The sequence below is a fragment of the Netta rufina genome (assembly GCF_964035555.1).
Source record: "Netta rufina genome assembly, chromosome: 2".
NCBI lineage: Eukaryota > Metazoa > Chordata > Aves > Anseriformes > Anatidae > Netta > Netta rufina.
Genome location: NC_140124.1, coordinates 30313133 through 30338813, shown reverse-complemented (window position 1 = coordinate 30338813; position 25681 = coordinate 30313133). Strand labels below are relative to the sequence as shown.

At 36.2% G+C, this 25681-nt stretch overlaps 1 protein-coding gene across 4 annotated transcripts in view; it reads left to right on the top strand.

Moving 5' to 3' along the window:
- Positions 1-276: 276 nt before the first annotated feature.
- Positions 277-25681, top strand: part of DGKB (diacylglycerol kinase beta) — a gene marked incomplete at both ends in the record, with an annotated part of 326775 nt that continues 301370 nt past the window's right edge. For all 4 annotated transcript variants that reach the window (XM_084306831.1, XM_084306829.1, XM_084306830.1 and 1 more), the window contains one exon: positions 277-346. In XM_084306831.1, the coding sequence (XP_084162957.1) occupies positions 277-346 (70 nt within the window). The remainder of the gene's footprint in view (positions 347-25681) is intronic.

The following is a 25681-nucleotide window of genomic DNA, read 5'->3' as shown; positions in this document are numbered from 1 at the left end:
CAAAACTAGGTATGACAAAATACTTATCAGTTACAGCTATTCTAGTAGTAGAACTGGTATTTAGACTTCTAATGTTTGACCTTATTTTAACAGTGCTGTATCTCACCGCTGAACCAACGAATTGGGAACAGCTCATAGCATCAGAAACTTTATACTAATGCCACCTATCAAGTCTTCAAGCACTGTGAAGTGAAACTACAGATCTTTATGGAGCTTGTATCAACTTGGTCAAAAGGAATGCTTTTCTGATATTTAACGAGTACCATTTCTGCCATTATGACGAGCCAGGAGAAGTGGGTTAACCTTAGTCCTGGAGAATTCTCTCAGCTTCAGAAATACGCAGAATGTAAGTACTTTCTAAAATATGTCATTTTGCCTCTACTTAAAAATTAAGGATATTTGTAACTGTAGAATAGAATATTAAACTGGAGTCATTAGATAGTTAACATGTTACAGTATTATTGTATTATTAATATTATTCACTGTTAAATAAGTGGTTAAATTATCATTCACGTCTACGGCTTTTTTTTCATCCAGAAAATCTCTTCTTCAGGGGAAAAGAAAAAGCAAACAAAGAAAACCAGTCAGTGACACAGTAACTTTTTTCTTCTTTACTGAACAGTTATTATTCAGTGCGATACCACTTAGCCTGATTATGACTGTGTATTTGGAGAGTGTATTTCTACAACTTTGCCTTCTTAAATTCATCATTACAATTTGTAGGCAACTAGAGTGAGGTTTAAGAGGAAAGCTTTTTCACTCTTGGAGGAAAGGTGATCCTCCCTCTCTACTCTGCCCTGGTCAGGCCTCACCTGGAGTACTGTGTCCTGTTCTGGGCTCCCCGGTACAAAAAAGACAGGGATCTCCTGGAAAGACTCCAGTGGAGGGCCACAAAGATGATACAGGGCCTGGAGCATCTTCCCTATGAAGAAAGGCTGAGAGACCTGGGTCTGTTCAGCCTGGAGAAAAGAAGACTGAGAGGGGATCTCCTCGGTGTATATAAATATGTGAGGGGTGGGGGACAGAAGGATGTAGCCAACCTCTTCTCAGTGGTTTGTGGGGATAGGACAAGGGGCAATGGCTGCAAGTTAGAGCACAGGAAGTTCCACTCTGACATGCGAAATAACTTCTTCATGGTGAGGGTGATGGAGCATTGGAACAGGCTGCCTAGGGATGTTGTGGAGTCTCCTTCTCTGGAGATATTCAAGGCCTGTCTGGACGCCTACCTGGGCAGCCTGCTCTGAGGAATCTGCTTTGGCAGGGGGGTTGGACCCGATGATCTTTCGAGGTCCCTTCCAACCTCTACAGTTCTGTGATTCTGTGAAACATGGAAATTCCAGTAGAAACAAATCTAGCTGTTCAATATGAAGATGTTTCTAATATTGTAGTAAATTTGAAGTTGGTTATCTCCCATACAAGACCGGGAAATAAAAATCTGCCTAAGCTGAAGATACAGCTCTTTAGTTATTATTAAGGCAAAAATTCCATTAATTTTCCTGAATAAATAACTCAGAATTGCATGCTTAGGGGACTAGATACTAAACACGAGAAGTCAGATTTAGGTGGCAGTTTGTAAAGCCTGATAGGAACTGAACTAAAGTTCAAGAACGTTTCAGAAGTTTTCCTGTATCATAAATAAGATCAAGTCTCTTAATTTATGAATGCTGTTGATTTATTACTAAAGGAAACATTTCATTACAAAGTATAAAGCATGTAAAGTAAATGAAGACCACTGATTTCTTTTTTGTGCCTATGACACCACAGCATCTAATTAATTGTTCATCAGTGTAGTAACTTAATAAAATAATAATAAAATGATTGTTAGATTTAACTTTTTTTCACATTCCAGTGGAATTTACTATTGGGATTCATAATACATTATGATATCAAGTTGAAGTATGAATTTGAAGTATGAAGTATTTATATAATGCAATTTCATTCAACAACAACAACAAATAGGTAGAAATATTTACATGATGCTTTCTGGAACAGGAGTATATGAATCTCACTGTTTTCTACTATTGTATTGCTGTAAAGTTTAAAGTATTCTATTTATTAACAAATCATGTTTCTTCCCCATGCCACCATCCTGTCTCAAAGTGTAAGTTTTAGGGATGAAGGAAACTTACTCGACATATTGTTTTAAATATTAGCAATATTACCAAAGAAGGAGCTATTTCATTTCTCCTTTAATAGTTATAAAGTTTAATAATTTAAAGACATTGCTACCTCTTCAGTACTTAATCAGTTAGAATCTCTTCCTTAGGTATCTGGTATGAGTCTGAGAAATGAATGTTCAAACTTTTCTAATACTTCTTTTATTTGTATGTAGCGTACAGAAATATTAAACAAAGGGAGACAAGATGAAAATATAAAGAGCTTAAAAAGAACACATACAAAATTTATATTGATGTTGCATTGGCTTCAGAAAGCATTGTAACAAAAAATTGTATATTTGATGTTGATATGAAGAAACTTGCTTCTTTTAAAATGCATCATCAAATGGATAGTAAACATAATATAGCAGTTTTAATGAAAATATTTCCTTCTGTAAACATTTGCTTTTTCCTGTGAAAAGGTTTTAAATGTGTTTTTTTGTTTTGTTTTTCTTTCTCCAGTACTAGATGTGTAAGAACTCTAATACAGAGAGATATAACAGTTACAGTGTTGTTATTTTTTATTTATTCGTTTATTTTTCCCTATACATTCTTATAATTTAAACCTTCAGTGCAGCATTTGCCAAAGTATTTGTCATCTTCATTACTCTTCGTTACTGGGCAGGGCTGTTAATATGTTTCTTTTCCTTTCACTTTCCTTTCCTCCTCCAACACTTCTTGCACACATCATAATTCAGAGTCTTTGCTTTGATTGCTGTTGATATCAGAATAATGTGTTTGGTAAAATTGTTTGGATTTGTTTGTGTATATATAAAAGAAAGACATGATGTCCTTAAACTGTACTCTTTCTCGTTTCCTCTGGTTGTCTGGAACAGAAGGATGTTTGTTGTATGAAAATGTGAGGCCTCTTTGTAAAAATAGTTAAATTTCAGAGGCAATAAGAAAAAAAATGTTAATGGTATATAATAATATATAATGGTTGATACATAATTCCAGGGGAATATAAACCAGATATGGGCCATATTTTGAACCTGTGATCTGTCTAATTTAATTTTGCTAAATGACTGAATAACAGTATCTTTAAATGTGTGTTTAAGACTTTAAAACACAATTTTGTTTATTAAAAAATAATTGGATCCAACATTTTCAAATTTGTTATATATCTAACATGCAGAGATATGAAATATTGTGTTAGTAAATGCCTTTACTCACTACTGTATAGTAATTATGTGGAGCTTTATGAAGTTTGAATATATAATTGCTTTGAAATTCCATTGTCCTTGTTGAACGTGACAAAATAGTGAAGTAAAAATCCTAGCAGAATTTGGCTGGCTAGAGTTGCCAGTGAATCTCCTTTCATGATATAATCCCGTAGGTCACAGTGCCTTGGTACACTTCTGTATCAACAATGTCATTTGACCATCGTGCTTCTTTGTGTTTGTACTTCCAGTCATAAAAGATTAAACAAAATTTTGCAGGAATCAATGGCAATTCACATTTTAGTGTGAAGTTTAGTAGTTTCATGATTTATTTAAGTTTAAAAGGAATGAGAAGACTTGATGAAATTCCTGGTTTATGAAGTAAGATACCCTGTAGTTCCTGAGGAGCCTTGGAGACTCTTGCTGGAAGGAGCGATGATAACACTGGTAAAGTAACACTGTAGGAAGGTTAAACTTTCTGGAATATGCATGCCAAAAAAAAAAAAAAAAAAAAAAAGTGTCATGATCCTGCAGCCTTGCCTTATGCTGGAGAGTGGTTTTGTTTGTGGTTTTTTTTTGAAGGTCTCTGGAATACAGTAGGGAAGGTATAGCAAAGTGATTCATTTTCCACTCTCCTGCTGTTACTTGGGATTTTTATTTGCTCTGCCATTCATTCAGTTTGATATGTAGGCCTTACTTCCTAAATCTTACCTGAATTGTAACGTGATATTCGCTTTAGAAATTTTTAACACATGAACTTTCTTAAATTTACAAAATATAATATTCATATTCCCTATTTAAGTTTGAATCACGCCTAAAGTGAATAATGGAATAAAGACTGTAGTTTCTCAAAAACGTCATGAGACTGAAAGAAAGCAGTACAGGGAATTCACTCAGTAAGTCCTCCAAAAAGTGTTTTTTCTGATATCTATATTAGTGCACACATATTTTGGTGTGCAAATCAAAAGTAATAACACGGATTAGTAAAGACTAAATTAAAAGAAACCATAAAGAGATTCTTAAGCAAACCGCTAGAGAGCATAGACTAACCTGAGCTCGCTGGATGTAATTCAGAATTCACACTTAACAGTTCTTTATTGTATTGTAATGCTCAAATACTAAATGTTGGCAGCAGGAGGGTGCTTCACAGCATTTACTATAGCTGATACAAAACAGGTAACAGATACCTTCAATGGGTGAGTCCAAAGAACATGAATGCTCAAGTGCCTTTATTTATTTTATTTTTATAAAGCCTGAGTAAATTTAAGAACACTGACTCCACTCCTGAAAATAAATGAGTATGTGTTCTGCATTTTATGTACCTGTCCACCCAGAAAGTAGTCTTCCTAAAATAGTTTTACCTGTGTTTTGCATATTAGCTTAGCTGTCAGGAGGAAAAACAAACAAAAAAACACCTTCACAGTTTCTTCCTCACACCAAATCCCTTCAGCCTAAGCTGGCTACAAAGTGAGATAGTCCTTTGCTTCTCTGGCACCCCCAGCTGCTGCTCTCTACACAAGCACACATCACATTTGTGGTCTAATAGTTGTTTTTATGAAGATGACTGCTGGAGCAATACTTTGCTGGAAGCACATTTATGCATACGACATTTTCTGAGAATAACAAAGGAATAGGCCCATCTGGGTTTTAAAGGAGAAATCAAGTGCCGCTTCTTCAGACCTTCTGACCTGTAACAGAATTTAGGAGGAAACTAAATGTGTTGCTTCCCTTGTGCATCAACTAACTTCAGTCATGTAAAGAATTTTCAAACTATATTGAGATACAGGCTGCACAAATAATAGGCTTAAAGGACTTCTAGAGTTATGTTATATGTGAAAAACTGCAACTGGATTCAGTATGGATCAAGCTGTCCTGGCCTTAAGAGGTCTTTCAGCCTCAACTCCCATTTTGGTTGCCAAAAAAGATATATGGATCTCTTGCTAAAAGCACCTGTTAAACTCCTCACTTGGATCCTAATAGTTGAATAGAGATATTTTTCACTTTCTGACTGAAAGACACTTTGTTCCAGTTCAATATAGTCCAACGATCTTGTGTGTTTCATTATATTCTTGCAAACATAGTTAAATAAACAAGGCCTTCACTTAGCTCTGTGTCCAGATACTCTCCTTGCTATCTCATGAAGAAGTTCCTACCACATCTTGTCTGTCTGTCCTCTTCATCACATATAAAGCTGAGAATCATGTTATCAATATATGTTTTTTACCTAGTAAACAAAAACTCTGAATTTAAAATTCCTTTCTGGAATACATACCAGCTTTTTCCAGTATCCATAAATGTAGTTGAACAGCAAAGAAGAGTATGGGTTCTACAATACTTGTTCTTAATCACAGAATATTTCTCTCCAGTAAATACTTGGAACTTAGTAGTATGTAAATATCTTCCAGTAAGTTAATATCTTTACAAAATACTGTAATTCAATGTAGTTAGAAATAAGTAATATAAATATAATATCTCATTGAAGGATAGTCTTTCCACAGTCCAAAGATTATCTATAATTTCATTTTACAGAATTAATTTTGAGCTCAAGCTGAGTCAACTTTATACTTGCAGTTTAAAACCTTCCTTCATCTGCTCACCAAATAAGAATCTGGGGCTTCAAAAGAATTTTTGGAACAGTTTAAGTATTACTTTAGAATGAAGAAAAGATTATTTCTAGAATTCAAAGAGCATATTAATTAATACTTGCCTCTTTGCAGCTAATTTGCATGTGTGCGGATTTATTTATTTATTTGGGGAGAATAATTATTTCCAATGACAGTTCCTCTGTGTCCTCCTTTCTGGTCAAATTTAAAATTTTATCTTTTTATGAAGAGAGAACAGTAGGAATGTTTTGCATTAGATTTTTGCTTGGCTTTAAAATACCTGTGAAGAGTAAGTGAGAAAAAGAACTGAGATGATGGGGGTGCTCCTTATGCAGTAATAATTGTAATAATAGCCATGTAGTCTATGCCAAATGGAGAGAAATATGTATGCTAAGATAAATTCCTTTTTTCTTTCATTTTTTTCTTCTTTTTTTCTCCTTTAGATTTCATGATCAGGCCTTTCTGTGAGAAAGAAAGTGAAAAGGTGCAGGGTATTTTTGCATGAAAATGTCACTTAAAATGCATAGGGTGCATTAGCTGGGTTAGCTACTAGTAGCTGGGTTAGATACTTAATACAGTGCTTTTGAGGCAGAGGTTGCTTCTTCTAAAATACATGTAATATTTCTAATACCAGCCTGAATTGTAGGGACATTAAAGAGAAGCCATAAAGGTAATCCATTTGCTTACCTGTGATTATTGCCTGTAGAGTAAGGTTGATCAGTTTGGACGGTTTTGTATTGTGTCCTTCTTTTTCTTTTTTTTTTTTTTATTCTTTTTTTTATTTTATTTTATTCTTTTTTTTTTTTTAATTTTATTTTGTCTTTCCTTTTTTTTTTTTTCTTTTTCCTTTTCTTTTCTTTTTTCTTTTTTCTGTGTCATCAGTAAAAAGGATTTTATTAAATGGATGTTTATGACTGTTATAGTCCAAATCATATGTTAATAGAAGTTCAGAGGATTCTGCTCCGTAAGCAAATGAGAAATTATTGAAGGGACAAGAAACAGTTAAAGCAAGACTGTTTCATGATTCAGATAGGTTTTAAAAGAAAGAAGAAAGGTCTGCCCTTCCCTTAGTAGGGGGAGAGAGGCAAAGGAAAAGGCCTCTGAGCTCTGGCAGCATGTGTACTCTGGGGAAATAGCTTTGTGTTGTCCTTTTGAATTTGTCAACAAAATGTGCCCTGAGGAACAAGCCTGAAAAGACGTTTTGCAAAATATTTGGCAGTGATTTTTTCCCAGGCTGGTGGAGGAGAACTTGGGCAAACTGTCACAGCCTGAAGATAGAAATAGACGTTGGAGTGCTACTGAAATGGCTGTGAGAACAGGAAGAGCATCAGAAGAGCTGCAGCATCTTTTGATGTAACATCAATAGCTACTGAAAGAGCTAGACACTGTAATAATTTTATAGGGGAACAGGAGGAAGAGCTAGTGAAAAAGATCTCTGAAGAGAAACAGGAAAGCCAACAGAAGTTTTGGTCCAGAATTAAGTTGCCAGAGACTCTTGTTTAGGTTTGATTCTCTGTCCCTCACAGATGGAAAAGATTTTATTTTACAATGGGTATAAATGATAACCTTTGGGGAACTTTATACATGTGGCAGCTGGCCAGCAGTAGCCCCAAAAGCTATGAGCAATTACCCAGTCCCTCAGAGGAATCCAGGCTTCTAATGCCATATTGCCTTTTACTAATTATAATGAGAGATCGGGCCTCATCAAAGAATACAGATTGCTAAAAGCAACTATTTTTGGCTGTTTAGGAAGGGGAGAGAGAAAATCGCTAGTGAGTACTGAAAAGTTTTAGACTAAGTATTGGATTTTAGGAGTTTCTGCCGCTGTAACAATGAAGGAAATTAAATTCTTGTGAAGTTTTCTGAGAGACTGTCAGATGTCATCATGCACTTCATGGAGAAAGATAGTTAACCTAGTGAGAGACTCCCTCTTTGCAGGCAAGGCTTAGTGATGATGGAATAGTGTGGAGTGGCCAGTTGTTGACAGAGAACTAGGATTCAGACCCCAAGAGTAAGTAACGGGGAACTAAAAATCTGCCTCTGAGAAATCAGTGTCCTACTCAAGGGTTTGGTGGGGCACTTGGTTTAGTTTAGAGAGCTGAGCGTTACTGATATAACACTAGTTTTCTCTTAAGCTCAGTGAATTTAAATTCAGGGTGTAAATTACTTTGTTGTATTAAGTCAGAGAAAACAGAGCAGAAATATCTTATAGATGTAGGTTTGTATTGGGTTTACGTGGCAAGGTTTTGGTAGCTGAGGGCTGCAGGGGTGGCATCTGTGAGAAGAATCCAGAAGCTGGCCCATGTTACATCATAAGGGCCAGTTTCAGGGGTCTCCAAGGGGACCTGCTACTGCCCAGAGCCAAGCCAATAAGCAGGGTTGTTTGCCCCTCTGTGAGAGCAGATTTAAGAAAGGAAAGAAAACAAACAAACAAACAAACAAACAAACAAAAACTGCTGTGCAACTGCAGCTGGGAGAGTGAGGAATGAGAAACAGCCTTGCAGCCCCCAAGGTCAGTGCAGAAGAAGGAGAGCAGGAGGTGTTTCAGGCTGGGAGCAGAAGTTCCCCTGAGGCTTGTGGAGGGGACCCTGGTGGAGCAGGCTGTCCCCCTGCAGCCCATGGATCTCACATGGAGCAGATCTCCATGCTGCAGCCCGTGGAGGAGCCCCCGGTGGAGCAGGCCCTGGGCCGGAGCTGCAACCTGTGGAGAGGAGCCCACGCAGGAGCGGGGGGCCTGGGGAGATCTACCACCCGTGGGGGATCCGTGCTGGAGCAGTTTTCTCCTGGGGGATGGACCTCATGGTATGGAGCCATGTGGGAGCAGTTCTTGAGCAGCTGCTGCCTGTGGGCAGCCCCTGCAGGCTTAGTTCATGAAGGACAGCATCCCATGGGAGGGACCCCACGTGGAGCAGGGGCAGAGAGTGACCGTGAGGGAGCAGTGGAGATGAAGTGTCAGGGACTGACCACAGCCTCCATCCCCATACCCCTGTGAAAGATAAAGTTTTGTTGTTTTTTTTTGTTATGGTTTCTCATTGCTCTAGTGTTATTTATTACCTATTCCTAACAAGCTAATCTCCCTATGCTGAGTTTGTTTTGCCTGCAATGATAATTGGTGAGAGATCTCCATGTCCTTTTCTTAACCCTTGAGCCCCTTGTATCTTCTCCTTTTCTCCTCCTTCTGAGGAGGGGGAGTGAGAGAGTCATTGTGGTGGAGCTTAGCTGCCCAGCTGGGTAAAACCACCACAAGGTTCTAGTCAGATTTGTTCCTTAAAATAACTGAACAAGCTGAACTCCATCCAAAGGAAGGAATATGTATTCATACACTATCACATGTATTAACATTGATTGTAACTGTTATTTTTCCTGCATTTCTACATATCTTCCATATTTCTTTATCATTATTGTTTGGTTGTTTCTGTGGTCATTTGCATGAAACCAGAATGAAGCTTTCTTTTCTGAGTTTGTCTGTTCCTTTTGCTTATTCCCTAATACAAAGGTTTGGGGAATAATTCAGTTGGTTGCTGTGGAAATGATCCTGATGTCACAGAGAGAACTATAGTTCACCAAGCTCTGAAGAAACAAAGTGAAGGAATAGTGAACTAATTCTGGGGTCACGTGGCTGAATCTCAGCTCTCAGTAAAAGCATATATTTTTAGTCTTTGTGTTTCTATAGAAAAGCTTAAAAATGGTAATCCAAATGATGACAAGCCATGACTCATCAGGCAGACTGAAAAAATAGCTCTGAGAGAGGGACAGTCCCTCTTTGCTTTTATGGGATTCAGACTCAAAAAAACAGTAGATTCTAGGGGGTCACCTCAGACTAGCAAAGTATTGTATGCCCGCAGACAGGAGGGGAAAGCAGCTCACCCACTGCAAAAGCATACTTTATTGTTAGGATTATTGCTTATGCTTTTCTACCTCTCCTAGATTTTTGAAGAAAGCAGCCTTCCTTGTTGCTCCTGAGAACAGGAGAAAGGAGGTTTCTAATGATGGTTCAAATTAGTAGACAGAATCCGCTGTGTAATGAATAAATAAATAAATGGGTTTAGGGCTGTCTGATGGTATCATAAGACCTCTTTCCTTGTATCATTTATTGGGGGTGAAGAGCACTGGACTGCATTTCTCTCAGTTGTTTTCTACTAATTAAAAGAAGCAAAATTGGTTTTTAAATGTGCATGTAATTATGTATGTCTCGTTTTTTTTCAAGCACTTAAAAAGATGTTGCTTTTTATGTGTGGCCTTGGAAGATTTTTATTGGGTGTTATGGAGTGTCACTGCAAAGTTTTTATGGCTACATTGCAAAATATACTGGCTTTTTGAGAACATTATTGAATGCTAAATTTGTTTTTAGAACCATCACATTTTGTGGGGTTTATTATTTATTATTTTATCAAAACAAGTATGGAATACCGAGGAAAGAGCTTGTCATTAAATTCCAGTACAGCATTTTCTTGCATAGTTTCTGAAAATACAGGTTTTTGATTTTATTTTCAAAATTAAAGGTTACAAGCAACTTGTCCTTTGAAGGCACTTCAACTAATTGTAACAGTAATGATAATTATTGATAATGAATTTGTTTCAAAGAATGTCTTTGCTAGAATTAATTAACTGGTTTAGTAATAGATTAGAAGTTTTCATGCATGAAGGCATACTGAATAGCTTTAAAGTGCTTTGTTAACAATTTTATTTATTTTAACAGATGGTTATTTCTGCTTTTAATACCTTATTTATGCTTGAGAAAGGGAACCGAATCTAGCATCTCTGTGTCAGAATCGATTACTTAAAGACCCTGACAGTCATTAATAACATAACTGCTTTTTAAGAAAGCATATACTGTATTCAATAGATAGGCTCTTATACAATGGAGGTTGAAATGAATGGATGGAAACGTAGCAAAAATTTTAGACAGTTGTGGGAGGAGGATGGGAGCACTCAGTTTATATGCTAAATACATGTCTGAGGACTTTATTGAAGAGAGGTCCTTCAGTACTGGATAGGCTTTAAGAGTTTGAGAAATTATTGAAATGATACTAGAGATGCTGAAAAAATGTTGGAGATGCAAAGAAAAAAAGAAGTCAACAGCAGGAAAATTGAAAGATTGGAGTAGCCCAAAGCACTGAATTACACCAATCTGATTCATAAGTACATTACTGTAGTTTCAGATTAAGGTTACAAATGGATAAGGTTACAAATGGTACCTGTACCATTTTAGCCACATGAATTTAGGAGATTCAGAATTCCTGGGATGAAGATGGGGAAAATCTTGAAGGGGAGAAATTTATTGAAAGAGATGAAAATACAAGCCATGGGAAAATAAAAACAAACAAAACAAATGGCATCAAATCAAGTTTCAGTATACCAAATGCTAGACCAAAATCCATAGATCTGTGCTACAGCACTGAGCATTGATTGATACAACAAAGAAACTGACTGATTGATGCAGTCAAAGAAACACAGAGAACTGATAATCAGAATGAGATGATTAGGCCAAAATCAAAATGGGCTGTTAAAATGTCAGAACAGCAGAGAGGAGCCAGAACAAACTCTGTACCCAAAGGATGATTTTGGAAATTCTTTTTGATGTTTGTGTGTGGTCATACAAATGATAAATATATTTTTATGAAAAACAAATAGTGAGATTGAGAGTAATGACTACATAGAGCAAGAGGAAAAGCATTCAGATAGAGAACCCTGGTGGCTAGCCACATCTTACTGTGTAGCAATGATTTAAAATACTCTAACATAACTTTATTTTCTGGAGAGGGCCTACAGAAGTTTTTCTATAAATTCCTAATGTTAACGTCTGTGAAAACGTGAACCAGTACTATTATTTTTAATTCTAAAACTTGACTACTTATTGAGCTAATATTGGCTCATATAAATCCAAATAGGTTCGCAAACTGGAATTTGATATAAGCCACTTGAATTCCCTTTGGAGGTGCTTTTATTCTAGAGTAAATCAGAAATGATTATTCATTCAGTACAATTTTAGTAGATGAGATGTTAGTTAATTAGGAATTTACTAATAGTTAAAGGGATAATGGCCTATTTCATATTTCTTTTTGTTTTCATGATAGAACCACATTTTTATGTTTTGCTTCAGTCACAGTGATTCTTGTCACATGGCTATTCAAGTCTAAGCTCATTATTCACTGTTTTTCTAGCATGTGATACCTCCAAAGACTATCATGATATCTCCAAACAGTATATAACACTACCATATGTTTTTATTGTTGCTTTAAGAGGATTCTGGGAGTTTAGTGCCTCCATAGAAAGAATGACAAGTATAATTATGTTGTCCCAAATGGTACAAAAGCGTATTCTGAAGTATTTCCCCGCAAAAGTATGTGTTTAATTTAAAGCACACACTGATTGTTTTCTGGATTAGGTTTCAATAAGTTAGTGCCAGAATAGCACTTGCTTCTAATAGCACTGTGGAGATGTAATGACTGACTATATAGGAGGACTGCTGAGCTACTGTTCAAATTCTAAACTCAAGGCCTGCTCTACCCTTAAGACAAATACTTTGCAGCTCTATCTGCACAATAGAGCTTAATCTGTACATAGTACAGTTATATTGTACAGTTACATACAATTATCTAATCTCATATTTTCAAAAATAGACTGAACAAGTTTAGTTTAAATTTCTTGCTTTTCCTCCCAATAATAGCTGTAAGAAACAGAGTTTCTCGTTTTTCTTCTTTTCCCTTCCCGTCTTGTTGTGTAGCCACAAAACCTGTGTAACATCTTTGGCTAACAATAAATAAATAAATAATCCAATAATCTCTACAGTTTAGCATTCTGTGCCTGGGAGACATGCAAGGTTTTGTAAGGAAGGAAAAACAGATTTTTTTCCCATTTCTCCCACCTATTCAATTATTACATGAACCAATAATTGTTGTTGTTTTAAAAACAAAACAAGCAAAAAAGATGGAAGAAATGGGGAAGAATTTTCATCTCGTTCACAAAAACAGAAAAAAAAAATCCTGTATCACAGTAGATTTTCGTTACTTTTATGTATTTTTTTCTTAATCAGTTATTGGTGTACATAGTTGTGCAGTACATCAGTCTTGTCTTAGTCTTTCCTGAAACAACACTTCACCAGGAGGGATTCCCACTTTTACTGATCTTTTACTGTCAATAATTGTCTTCCATATAATTATGAAAATTTGATTTTCTTTGCGTGCATAATCTAGAGCTAGATTATTATTTTTATTTATTTTTATCCACTCCAGATAGTTTTAGATAAGGGTCTGGGTAGCTTATGGTGCATAGGCAGTGATGGTTGAAACTTTGTAAAAGAGGGTACTTCTAGACCATGTCATAACCATCAGTAGATAACTTTGGAGCTCCCTGTCAGAATTAGCTGAGACTTTGCAAACTACTTTATTTATTTTTACTTTTTAGTTGGCATCCAATTGCTTTATATATATATATAAATATTATACAATATATTATATATATATAAATATTATACAATAATGCTGTTGGACTTCTAATAGTTGTTTTAAGGGAGTGTAGGAGCGTAGAACGTTCTGCTCCATCTCTATTTGCAGGTCTGGAAATTCAAATAGCATCTTACAACTTTCTAAGCATCTGATTTTTTGAGCCTTGGAAAAAAAAAAAAAAAGAGAGAGAGAGAAAATTAATCTTGAATCCTCCAAACTCAAAAATTAAATTTTGTTTTAACAAATTTAATTAGTACAGGGTGTGCATCACTGTTCTCCATGAAATTAATTCATTATCAGTATTTCTTCTGAAAAGACCATTCCATTTCACTTCGTCAAACTTTTCTCTGTGATCACAGTCAAAGAACATTGTAAGTTTTAAAATGACGTGAAACTTTTGCCTTAAAAAAATGATGCAGATCAAGTAGAAATATGGAGAGAATGAACAAGGAGACAGATAAGGTCTGATTTTCACCAGTTGCTTGTTTCTTAATTAAAAATTGTGAGTCTGTAGCCTATAGAATGGCCATCCGGAATAAAAGACAGGAGGTACAGGTGAAAACAACAGTGGTAAATAAGAAGATTGCAGAAATTCGGATAAAATAGAATGAAAATTATGACAGGGGAAAGGTTAGTAAGAGGCAATGCAACATGCATGAAATGATCAAGGTTTTTATTTGAGTGTTGGAATAAAGACGGAAGCTTCAGAACCAGGGCAAAGGAGGTGAGAATAAAAAAGCATACAGTCTTGGAATGGAGGAAATTTTTTCCTCTGTTCTCAGAAAAATAATAATTAATACCTTTATTATAAACATGTATGTTTTTCTTTATTCGGTTATGCACTGAACCACATGCAAGCTTTTAAACAACTTAAATTATAGCTATTCCTTTTAAAATTGGACAAAAATCAGTTCTTGATCTTTGTGTGAAGTGCTCAATGCCTTCACAGGACACAGAGCAGGCTGAATGGGAAGCCTTCATACCGATTTTCCAGCTTTTACATGGTTAGAATTAACTCCATATGATGCATGTTGTTGTATTTGTGATTGAAGTTTCCAGGGAATTACTTGAATTCTGATAACAAGAAAATAGCATATTTTCAGTATGCAGAGCGAGTCTAGCCCTGGCAGCCATGTTGCTTTGTGGAGCTCTGAAGTTTCTGCTGCCTGCAATCTGTCCTTCTCCTCATTCACGCTCACAGCACCAGCTATCCTCATCACCAATACCTTTCAACAGATGTCCCCATTTCCACCCATTCTTATCCCCTTCTTCTTTTCCTCCTTGTCATCTTCTTGCAGCAGTGCATGTCCAGTCCCTGCACAAGCGGCTCTCCACTTCTGCTTAGGGCCTTCGTTATGACCCAGATTGGCAATGGGATGAATTCCCACAGATGAAGCTGAGAACCTGTGTGGTACCAAAAAAACATGTGCACACGTGTCATAGACCCTGACTTGGATCAGTTTACAGGAATAAGAGGCTGTGATGCTTGGTCATTTCCCAGAGAAAAAGCGTGCTTGTGCTGTACTTTGCAGTGTAGTCTAAGGGATCCTAAACTAGAAACCAATGGTAAACTGGCACACAGCACAGCTGGAGTCTATTTTCAGTTTATTTCAGGAGCTCTAGAATTCCTCTGGTGCCTGATTCATGCTAATCAGCGTATCTTTACATAATAGTACCAGTTGTGGGCATACAGAACAGCAAATTCTTTTGGTGAAACAAAACACTGATGTTCCTTTTGAAAAGAAACATTCTGATGTTCCATTTAAAATATTTCATTTGTATATTTACAGAAGTAGATATGTGAATATTAAAAAAAAAAAATCTGATTGTCAAGGTAGAATATGAATATTAGGTTTATTGGGATATGTTGTATACTGCAGCATTAGGGGTGTTTTCTTTTTTAACAAGGAGATTTCTACTATATTTTATCAGATTGTTTTGATAGGACAACAGCAAATAGTTCACAAAAATTAAATGATTTTACTTATATTTAAATGTTATATTGCAGAGGGATTTCTGTATTGTCTTAGGGTTTGATTTGGGGGATTTGTTTTCTGAAAGTAGCTTCAAAAAATCCCGACCTTTACCTCACTGTCTGAAATAAGTCCTGTCTAGCCATGTTATTTATATTCATATCTTTTTTTTTTTATTATTATTCAGATTTTGTTAGAAGATGCAGAAAAGAGGTATAAATCATAGATTCTTCATTTTACTGTGACTTACGCATTCTCTGGTTTGCTATCTGTGAGTGACACCAGGCTTGAGATACTCTGACAAGGATATGGCATATTTCTTAATGATGCCGAGGATTGTGCGTCACTACTTTCAGGCAACTGGGTCTTTATTACATGACTTATCTTGAAGCCATGATCTCAGGCATATTGAAAGCTAGTAAGTCATTTACTCTCTGTCATTTTCTTAATGCACAGTCTGGGATTAGCTCTATTTTACTAAGCACACATAATGTTAGAAAAGCATTAGAACAGAAAAAAAAAGTTATTGATTTGTGAGAAAGTTCAGCAAAAATGCTATGTACTTCTTTTATGTGCTTAATCAGAGACCCCATCTGAGTTTAAAATTTACCTTTTTATTTACCTTTTTTTTTTTCTTGCAAGAGAATGAACAGAAATGATATGGTGCTGTGGCTAGAGAAGAAAGTGGAGCAACCCAGCTTGAATCATCCTAAATGATCAAAAAATGGCATATCCTATATTTGCTGTTTATTGTATTTCTGGGGAAGCAAGTTCTTTTCCAAATTGTATTCAATATTTTATATTTACCATTGCTTTTATATTTGTGTATATAGTGTTATTTAAAATGTGACAGGGTGTAATGGTACCATAGCTTAAGAGAAACCTCTACAGCTAATCCCCAGAGATGTTACATTTTGTCTCAAGGAAAGATAAATTTTATCAATATACCATGTCTCGTATCTTTTCATAAGATGCTGTCTACTGTGTATAGCACTTACTGCATGCCTGGCAGGATCCATTACTTCCAATGCCTTTTTTTTTTTTTTTTTTTTTTTTTTTCCCCTCTTCTTCCCTCACAGGAATAGTTCTGTTCTTTACAACAGAAATATTCAAATGTATTATTTTCAATTCTGAAATGAAATATAACACAGGAAAGAAAGAGTCCATCTTGAAAAGAGGAAAAGTCTAAAAAGTCTCCTTTGTCATCCCTTGACAAAGCTCTTAAGTAGCAATGAAGGACGTAAAGTCTATATATTTTTTTCTTTTCTTTGCTCTGTCTCTGGTGTTGGTCTCTCCACCAATGTTCTTTTTCCTCAATTTTTCCTGAACCGAGGCATGATGTTCCTAAAAAACGTAGTCACCACAAGCAGTTGAGTCAAAAAGTTCCATTTACTTGGAAAGTTACTCTGCTGCCTCTTGACTAGTCTGTTCCTTAAGTTTCTAGTTTTCAAGAATGTTCAGCTGCAAATTAATGATGAATACGAAAACTTGGGAAAAGTTTAGGTTCTTCTTTGCAACTATAATTTCCTGTTTCTGAATGCTCTAGTACAAATTTCCAATGCTTTTTCCTCATGCAGAGAGCATTTGAAGGAAGATCTTTATTCTGGAAAGGGAATCATAATTTATGATCATCATCAAAAAGTTAAGAATCCTGGAAACTTTAAATATGATCTTATCATTTTCGTAGATTCTTTAAGGTCATTATAACTGATACAGTGCTGCTGAGAGCTTTTTCTCTAAAGATACATTAGTTACACTTTTTTTTTTTTTCCATCTTGTGAGGGAGAAAAAAGGTGGAAGAAGGAAAGATGATCTGTTCTTTTCTTAAAACTGACTTTCCTCTTCTGTTTCGTCTTGCTGTTTTGAAGTCTGATCTGCCTTTTCCTATCTTTATCTCTTCCCCATCTTTTTTTGGTCTTCTGTTGTTCCTTTTATCCTTTTGGGAGACTAACTCTTCCTTCTTTCCTTCTCGTCTTTTTCTCTTTCTTCTGTTCTGTTAGATCACCTTTGTTGAAATTATCTTGGTCTTAGATGTTCTGGACAGTATCATTGTTAATATTCTGAAATGAACGATAAAAAAATAAATAAATAGACCCATCCTCTGTGAGTATACTGTGGTAAAAGTAAATGGATTAGGAAAGGATATAAATTTGAATGCTGGGACCAGGGAGAGTTCTTAGTTCATTACAGTTAGTTTGACTTTTGTCTATGGCAACATTAAGTTGATGAATGTCAGTGTCATATTACTGGCTTATGTTACATATTAAGTGCTCTGTATGTTTTACAGAATTAACAAGGTCAGGAAACTTAATGTTTTTATAATCCCTATTTTTTTTCAGGACGTGTGTTCATAAAACGCTTGTATAAACTTACATTAAGTTTATGTTAATCTTACATTAAATAGACATTTATCCTTTCATCTAAATATACATTGGATTTATCTTTGGGTTATATCTTTGCAATGTGAAGCATAGCTGACAAAAAAAAAAAAAAAGATATTTAAGATACTTTAGCAAATTGCTTTGTTCATCTCCTTCCTATTTTTTTCTTTAAACTGTGGTATTATAAATTGGAAAGGTAAGTGAGTATTGCTTCAAAGGCTGTTGTTTGTTGGCATGAATTACTTAAGCATAGGAACAATGGAAAGACCTTACCAAAGCTATAGAAATATGCAGAAATTTGAAAACTGATTTTGATAAGGAAATGTTAAATGCTGTTCTGACCAGAATGACAGATTACTGGCAAGATTTACTTTATAAGAACTAGCAATTTTATCTGTATCATACATATAGTATTGTCCATAGCAAGTGCTCACCTGTAATGGGCCTTTACATTAAATAAATCAATGAAGTATATACGTATTAATATCTCTCTATATAGTATGCCATTTTATAATAGACCTGTGATAGGGTTACTTGTCTGTATGGAAGGGAAGAATATTAAAACTTTTATAAGTATGCTCACATTGCAGTCAAATTGTCTCACATAGCTTTAAAGCAACTGGTTTAATTTAGCTACCTTTGATACCTTAAGGATAAGGCTTAGTTTTTCTCCTTTTGAAGTTAAGTTCTTCAGTTCTTTAAGAAAAGAGTTAAAACCCATGCTTTTATGAGTCACACTTACTGAAATTAAAATATGTATTTCAGGGAGAGCTTAAAGCAATAGAGACCTCCAGCAATAGACTATGAGCTGTGATAAGCATGTGCCTCAATGGCTACAGTCTCTGTTTGAAAAAAAAAAGTATATATAACTGCTTGATGGCCAGGTATGCATGTGTCTTCTGAAGAAGGAGCTTGGTCTCTCTTCCTTCTTTCTCTTACAGTAAATATGAATTTAGTTATACATACTGATCTATTTTTAGCAAAAAAAAAAATTTAACCTTTTTGGTTTCTGTAAGTAGCTCAGTACAATCTCTTACTTGTCGATTTTAGTTCTCTTTTGAATGTGTAGATGGATATCAGAAATTTCTTTCTTGAACATGCTGAGTTGTTCACTAGCTTTTCATTTTTTTTTTCTTTATTTCATGTAGCAGCACAATTGTTTTATGTTAACAAATTCAGGATTAATCTCAAGTTTTATGTTAGAAGTGCTCATGCTACATAGATATTCAGAGTTCATACAGCTTCGTTTTATTCTTCATTCAGTTAAGCTGTGTGAATTTGTAGTACAAATTACATTTTTCCCAGCTCATTTGATATTTTTATGTTTTGATTAGTTGGTTGGTTTGGTTTGGTTTTGGTTTTGTGTTGTTTTTTTCAGGACTTCATCATATAGCTTTTTTTCTGTATGCTCAGTGACCTCTGAACACGCTGAACTTTTTTTTACTAAGTTCAGGTCACTTGGCTTGCAGCCTTTTCACAAGATACCTCAGTAATTGCACCTTTGTTCATTCACTGTAGTGTGTGTTTTCAAAAGTCCTTCATCAGTGTTTTAGGGAAGAAGGTCTGTATTACCTCTTGCTCTTTCTAGAGACAGTGCCCTTTTTAAATAGGACTATCTTCACTATGACTGTAATTTGCTGAAAACAATTCATTTTATATTATCCCAAACTAAAATATAGTTATTTTTTCATTGACAAGAAGGTAAATTTATAGGGCTGTACAGATGAATTTTAAAACACTGATACTTGTGCACGGCTACATCTGTCACAGGAAAACAAAAACAGCAACAAAAACACAACAGAGCCAGCATGTATCTTGGGGATACTGGAGAAAACCAAGCTAGTAGTGGGAAAGATGTAAAACGACAAACTGATAGGATAAAAAAAAATGGAAAAACAATTACAGGATAACATTAAACATACTTCTGAGGGACTAGAAAAAGATGACTGAAGATTTATTTATTCTTTTTTGTTTATTGTATTAGCAAAACAGGGAAGTCCAGAAAGTGAGATTGTACAGTTAAGGAGATAATTTCTTAGGATGATTAAAGAGCTCTGTAAACTTTCTTGAAGATACTACTTATCTAAATAATTGTATTACAAGACCTTGTCAGGTCTTATAATTTTCAGTATGAAAATGTTGTCCTCTCTGGAGTGGTACTGAGGACTGTTTGCTGTTGTTGTTTGTTGTTGTTTTGTTTTTAACATTCAAATGAAATTGGGTAAATTCAGAAATAGTCCTTGATAGTAGGATTTAAGACTGCCTTTATCAATGGACTACATTATAAGCTTCGTTCTTGCTTGTTATCTCCTTGGCACAAAAAAAATAGTGTCCTGGATTGCCCAGTAGGCTAACTTAAACAGAATGGGCTAACAATTCCTATTTGAATCTTGATAATCACTTGATAATCACTGAAAAGGTGGAGAATTATATCATTAAATATCCCTAATCCCCTTCAACTAAGGCAGATCTAAAACTCAGGTCTAATGTATATGTAGTGAAAGGGAAAGGATTTGAGATGCATCAAGATACATCAATCAACAGAATACAGCTCTCTAGTAGCATAAAATCATTGTATGAGTTTTTCTTCATGTCCATGTACCTCCTCTTGTACCCCCTTTCTCAATTATTGTCTATTACGATCAATATTGTCCCTGAAGGCTCTTATGAAAAAGATATAAACTAGTTAGGAAAAAGATACGTAATATTAACAAAAAGACGACTTGGTCTGACAACTTTGAAAAAAAAAAAACAAAAAACCTGAATGGAACACAATGCAGACTTCGATGGAAATAAATTTTTAAATTTTGAACTCCACAGCTAGAAGATTTATGGATGTAGTACTTGAAACATATTTGGTTCTCAGAGCTTGAACATAAAACAGACATCCCAGAACAGGTTTGTAATGGCAATTATAAGATAAATGAGCATATATTAACTTCAGTTATTATATGAAGGTAAAATATAAAAACTGAGTTGCTTTACTGTAGTAATGGAAATAAGAAAACTCCCATTCTTCCTCATGTATAACTAAGACAAACTTATAGCCTTATATCTGACCTATATTTTATTTTCAAGACTTTGTGCATTAGGACATTACAAGAGTAAGATCCTAGAAGTTAGTTCTTGGCTGGAATCAAGATTTTCAGATTTTACTGCACAGTCTGTAGCCTTTTTTATTTGAGTTTTAGCTTTTGTTTATTATTATTTAGCAGTACACTTTTTTGTAGCCTTCTAAGGTAGCTGCATGTGTAAACATCTCAGTAGAAACAATCTTGGCATCAGTTCATGCCTTTGTAATTAAGCAGCAGTTGGGAGACTGTGACTTCTAAGCCGTTGTCTACCTAGCAACTCAGTCCTGTGGACAGCATAGCTCAGATTCTCTTATTTATTTATTTATTTTTGTTCCCAATGACTAACATTAAACTTCTTATGATTTTTCACTCTTCTTTTGGCTAATGAGTCCAGGCAAATTTGCTTATGTGTTTTGGAAGTAACATGTTAGGGCAGATAATAAATGTAGATCAAAGCAACCAATGGGAACATTTCAAGTATGATTTTATGTTAAAATATGATGTATCCAATGGAATCCATTTAAAAACACTTTAGCAGCACCTGAACTCTACATCTTGTTTGCATTAGCTCTACTTTTTGCCCCCATTGCAATCATGTAAGTTCTTAGTAATTGGGCAAATGAGATAATATGGATATCAGGGAGCAAAATGGAATTCAAGAGGAGGCAATATCTACCTCTTCCATAACATTTAGACAGGGAGACAGTAAAGGGGAATTAAGGAACTAACAGTGGAGCACTGATTATGTATATTTAAACAAAGAAAAAAAAAAAAAAAAAAAAAACAGTGAATTGCCTTTCTTAATGATTTAAATATATATATTTAAAAAGGAAAAGATGTGGTAGAGAAGATCATAGATTTGATGCTTTGGTCATCCAGTTTGTCCTTACTATTTCAATGCCTGCAATGTTAACAGCTTAGGCAATCCAGTGTTATAACTGAACTTAGAAGTAAATGTCTACCTGTGAATTCGTTTATATTGTCTTAAAAAAAAATAATATATAGAAGAACATCACTGGTTGTGAATGGTCTGACCTCATTATTGTGGAAAAAGCTCATTTTCACTGAGCTGTGTGGACTGACTGGAAGGAAAAAGGTCACAAATAGTAGTCTGTAGACTTAACAACAATGGTAGTATATTTCAGAGAAATTCATAGAATGGGTGTATTAAAAATATCTCTTTCTTTTTGTGACTTCTGCCAGTTACCAATTTTCTTGGCTGATCATAGGGACTTCAAATGACATGGAAATCTCCCTACCAGTTGGACACATTAAATACTTTTCCATGTTGCATAAATATATTTGTTTCCAAGGTTTAAAAACAAACAAAATCACACACACAAAACAAACTTGAAAAAAAATAATAAATTATTGTCATACCTGCCATTGATATTATCTAGCATGATGACAAAAACATCTCAAAGTGTATTGCATCTAACTACTATGTATGCTTCTCCCTATATTTACTCCGTCTTTTGCATTTTGCACATGACAGCAAACAAAAATGATTTTGGAAAAACGAGTAGCTTAAACATCTTATGAAAAGACGGCATATGCTTAATCTAAATCTAAAATGTTTAGATTACTATGTTGCAAACGAGATGATTTATAGAACCAAATACACTTTGGTATCTTGCACCACTAAGAGTGACAGAGTATTTTTAGTAATATTTCCAACTAATAATTACCTACATGGGCCTGAAACATATTTTTCAATTTTACAAGCCCCATAAAACTGAAATAACTCTTTGCAGGATGAGGGCCAAAGCCTACGTTTCACTAAGTTTATGTTTGAATGTTTGTCACACTACTATTCTTATAAGACCATCACTTCGTATTGTTCATTAATGGGTGAAAAGATCCAGAGAAATGTGTACTTGTGTTGTTAGTTCTTTTAGTTTTATGGTCTAGATATGTACTTGACTTTAAAACCTCTGCTTCTAAGAAAAACAGTAATAGACAATTGTGACTACAGGAGCCACAGCTCTCATTTTTAAATAACATTTCATTGCAGTCTTAAATACGTCTTAAAATGGAAGATCACAGAATCACAGAATTGTCTAGGTTGGAAGAGACCTCAAGATCATCAAGTCCAACCTCTGACCTAACACTAACAAGTCCTCCACTAAACCATATCGCTAAGTTCAACATCTAAACGTCTTTTAAAGACCTCCAGGGATGGTGACTCCACCACTTCCCTGGGCAGCCCATTCTAATGCCTCACAACCCTCTCAGTAAAGAAGTTCTTCCTAATATCCAGCCTAAAACACCCCTAGTGCAACTTTAGCCTGTTCCCCCTCATCCTGTCACCAGGCACGTGGGACAATAGACCAACCCCCACCTCACTACAGCCTCCTTTAATGTACTTATAAAGAGCAATAAGGTCACCCCTGAGCCTCCTTTTCTCCAGGCTGAACAAACCCAGCTCCCTCAGCCGCTCCTTGTAGGACTTGTTCTCCATACCTCTCACCAGCTTTGTTGCCCTTCTCTGGGCTCTTTCGAGCACCTCGATGTCCTTCTTGTAGCGAGGGACCCAAAACTGAACACAGTACTCGAGGTGCGGCCTCACCAGAGCCAAGTACAGGGGGACGATCACCTCCCTAGACCTGCTGGCCACACTGTTTCTTATGCAAGCCAGGATGCTGTTGGCCTTTTTGGCCACCTGAGCACGCTGCTGGCTCATATTCACCTGTCTATCCACCATCACTCCCAGGTCCTTCTCTGCCTGGCAGCTCTCCAACCACTCATCTCCCAGCCTGTAGCTCTGCTTGGGGTTATTGTGCCCCAGGTGCAGGACCCAGCACTTGGCCTTGTTGAACTTTGTACAGTTGACCTCAGCCCATCGGTGCAGCCTATCCAGATCCTCCTGCAGAGCCTTCCTACCCTCGAGCAGATTGACACACACACCTAACTTGGTGTCATCTGCGAACTTATTGAGGGTGCACTTGATCCCCTCATCTAGATCATCGATAAAGATATTAAAGAGGACCAGCCCCAGTACCAAGCCCTGGGGGACTCCACTAGTGACCGGCCTCCAGCTGGATTTTACTCCATTCACCACAACTCTTTGGGCCCAGCTATCCAGCCAGTTTTTAATCCAACGAGGCGTATGCCAGTTCAAGCCACAAGCAGCCAGTTTCTTGAGGAGAATACTGTGGGAAACGGTGTCAAAAGCCTTGCTGAAGTCAAGGTAGACCACATCCATAGCTTTTCCCTCATCCACCAAGCGAGTTACTTTGTCATAAAAGGAGACCAGGTTCGTCAAGCAGGACCTTCCTTTCATAAACCCATGCTGACTGGGCCTGATCACCTGGTTTCCCTGTAAGTGCTGCGTGATGACATTCAAGCTAATCTGCTCCATGAGTTTCCCTGGCACTGAGGTCAAACTGACAGGCCCATAGTTTCCCGGGTCTGCCCTCCGGCCCTTCTTGTAGATGGGCGTCATGTTTGCTGGCCGGCAGTTGACTGGGACCTCCCCCGATAGCCAGGACTGTTGATAAATGATGGAAAGTGGCTTGGCCAGCTCCTCTGCCAGTTCTCTCGGTATCTTCGGTTGGATCCCATCTGGCCCCATCGACTTGCGTACATCCAAGTGCTGTAGCAGGTCGCAAACCATTTCCTCATGGATAGTGAGGGTTACATTCTGCTCCCCATCCCCTTCCATCAGTTCAGGGTACCGGGTATCCAGAGAGCAACTGGTTTTGCCACTAAAGACTGTGCCAGAAAAATTAGCTCGTTTGCAGCAGGTATTTTTAAGACTTCCCTGACTTTGAAGCACATCCCCTGCTTTGGGGATGGCCTAGCTGGGAACACCCAGGTGGGCAAAGGACAGCGTGCAGATGCCACTTGTCCCCATGGCCACAACTTCCCCCAAGGTCTCCACCTTAGCTTTCAGTGCCGGAAAAATTAGCCCTGCCTGTCCGATCCCCTGCTCCGCTGCAGAACGCGTCTGCCTCGGAGCCGATCGCCTCGGCAAGTGAAAGATAGGTCAGAAACACATCAGACAAATAAAACAAAATTGAGTTGGATTTCTTGTTTTAAAAATCATCCCTTGGTTAAGCATTTATATTCCTCTATTCATAAGATCATTTATTGTATGTTAAGAAAATTGCCTTAGGTGAAAGTCTTTTTTTCGTGTATGTGTTAAAATCAGGAAAAAGTGCTGCTTCCCACTTCTAGTGAGCTAAAATTTCATCTCAGAAATATCTTTTTAGTACACAGGACATCAAGAACTGTCACTGCATAAACCTTTAAACCTTTCTTTGTAAGAGGAAGAGTACAATATAGCTTTTAAATATATCTTGCAATGATTTTAAGGCAGCCTGTTCTTAAGGAAACAGGGCAAGGGAGAAGGCAAAAAAGGAAGAACAAAACAAACAAATCTCCAACTGTCTGTGACACCTTATACCACTTAAGGAGCTTCTCCCAAGCTTTTTAAAATAAAAGCACATGGTCAAAAGAGGCCTTTGTAAAATGCATTGCCAATTTTGATTCAACATCATTGTGAACAGGTGAAAGGTATTAGCTTGAACTATTTCAGAGGTTTCCTTTGCACAGTTACTATATTTCATATGATGTATGATTTAAATTGTAATGTAAATTCTAACCCACAAGTTTTTAACATCTTTGTATGTATTTTTATTTTATAACCCATTTTCCATTTGTATATTTGGGAAATATGTGGAACTGTAAGAAACTTGTATACCTATATTCTAATGAATATTTCTATATTCTGAATATATACCTATATAATGAATATACCTATATTCTAATGAATATAGGTATACAACTGGAACTTGAGTGTATGTTCAGGTAAGGAACAGGGAGCTGAAGTTTGCTGTTAGTGAAAAAGTAAGCAGTAAGAGTAAAATCTCAGGTAGAAATAA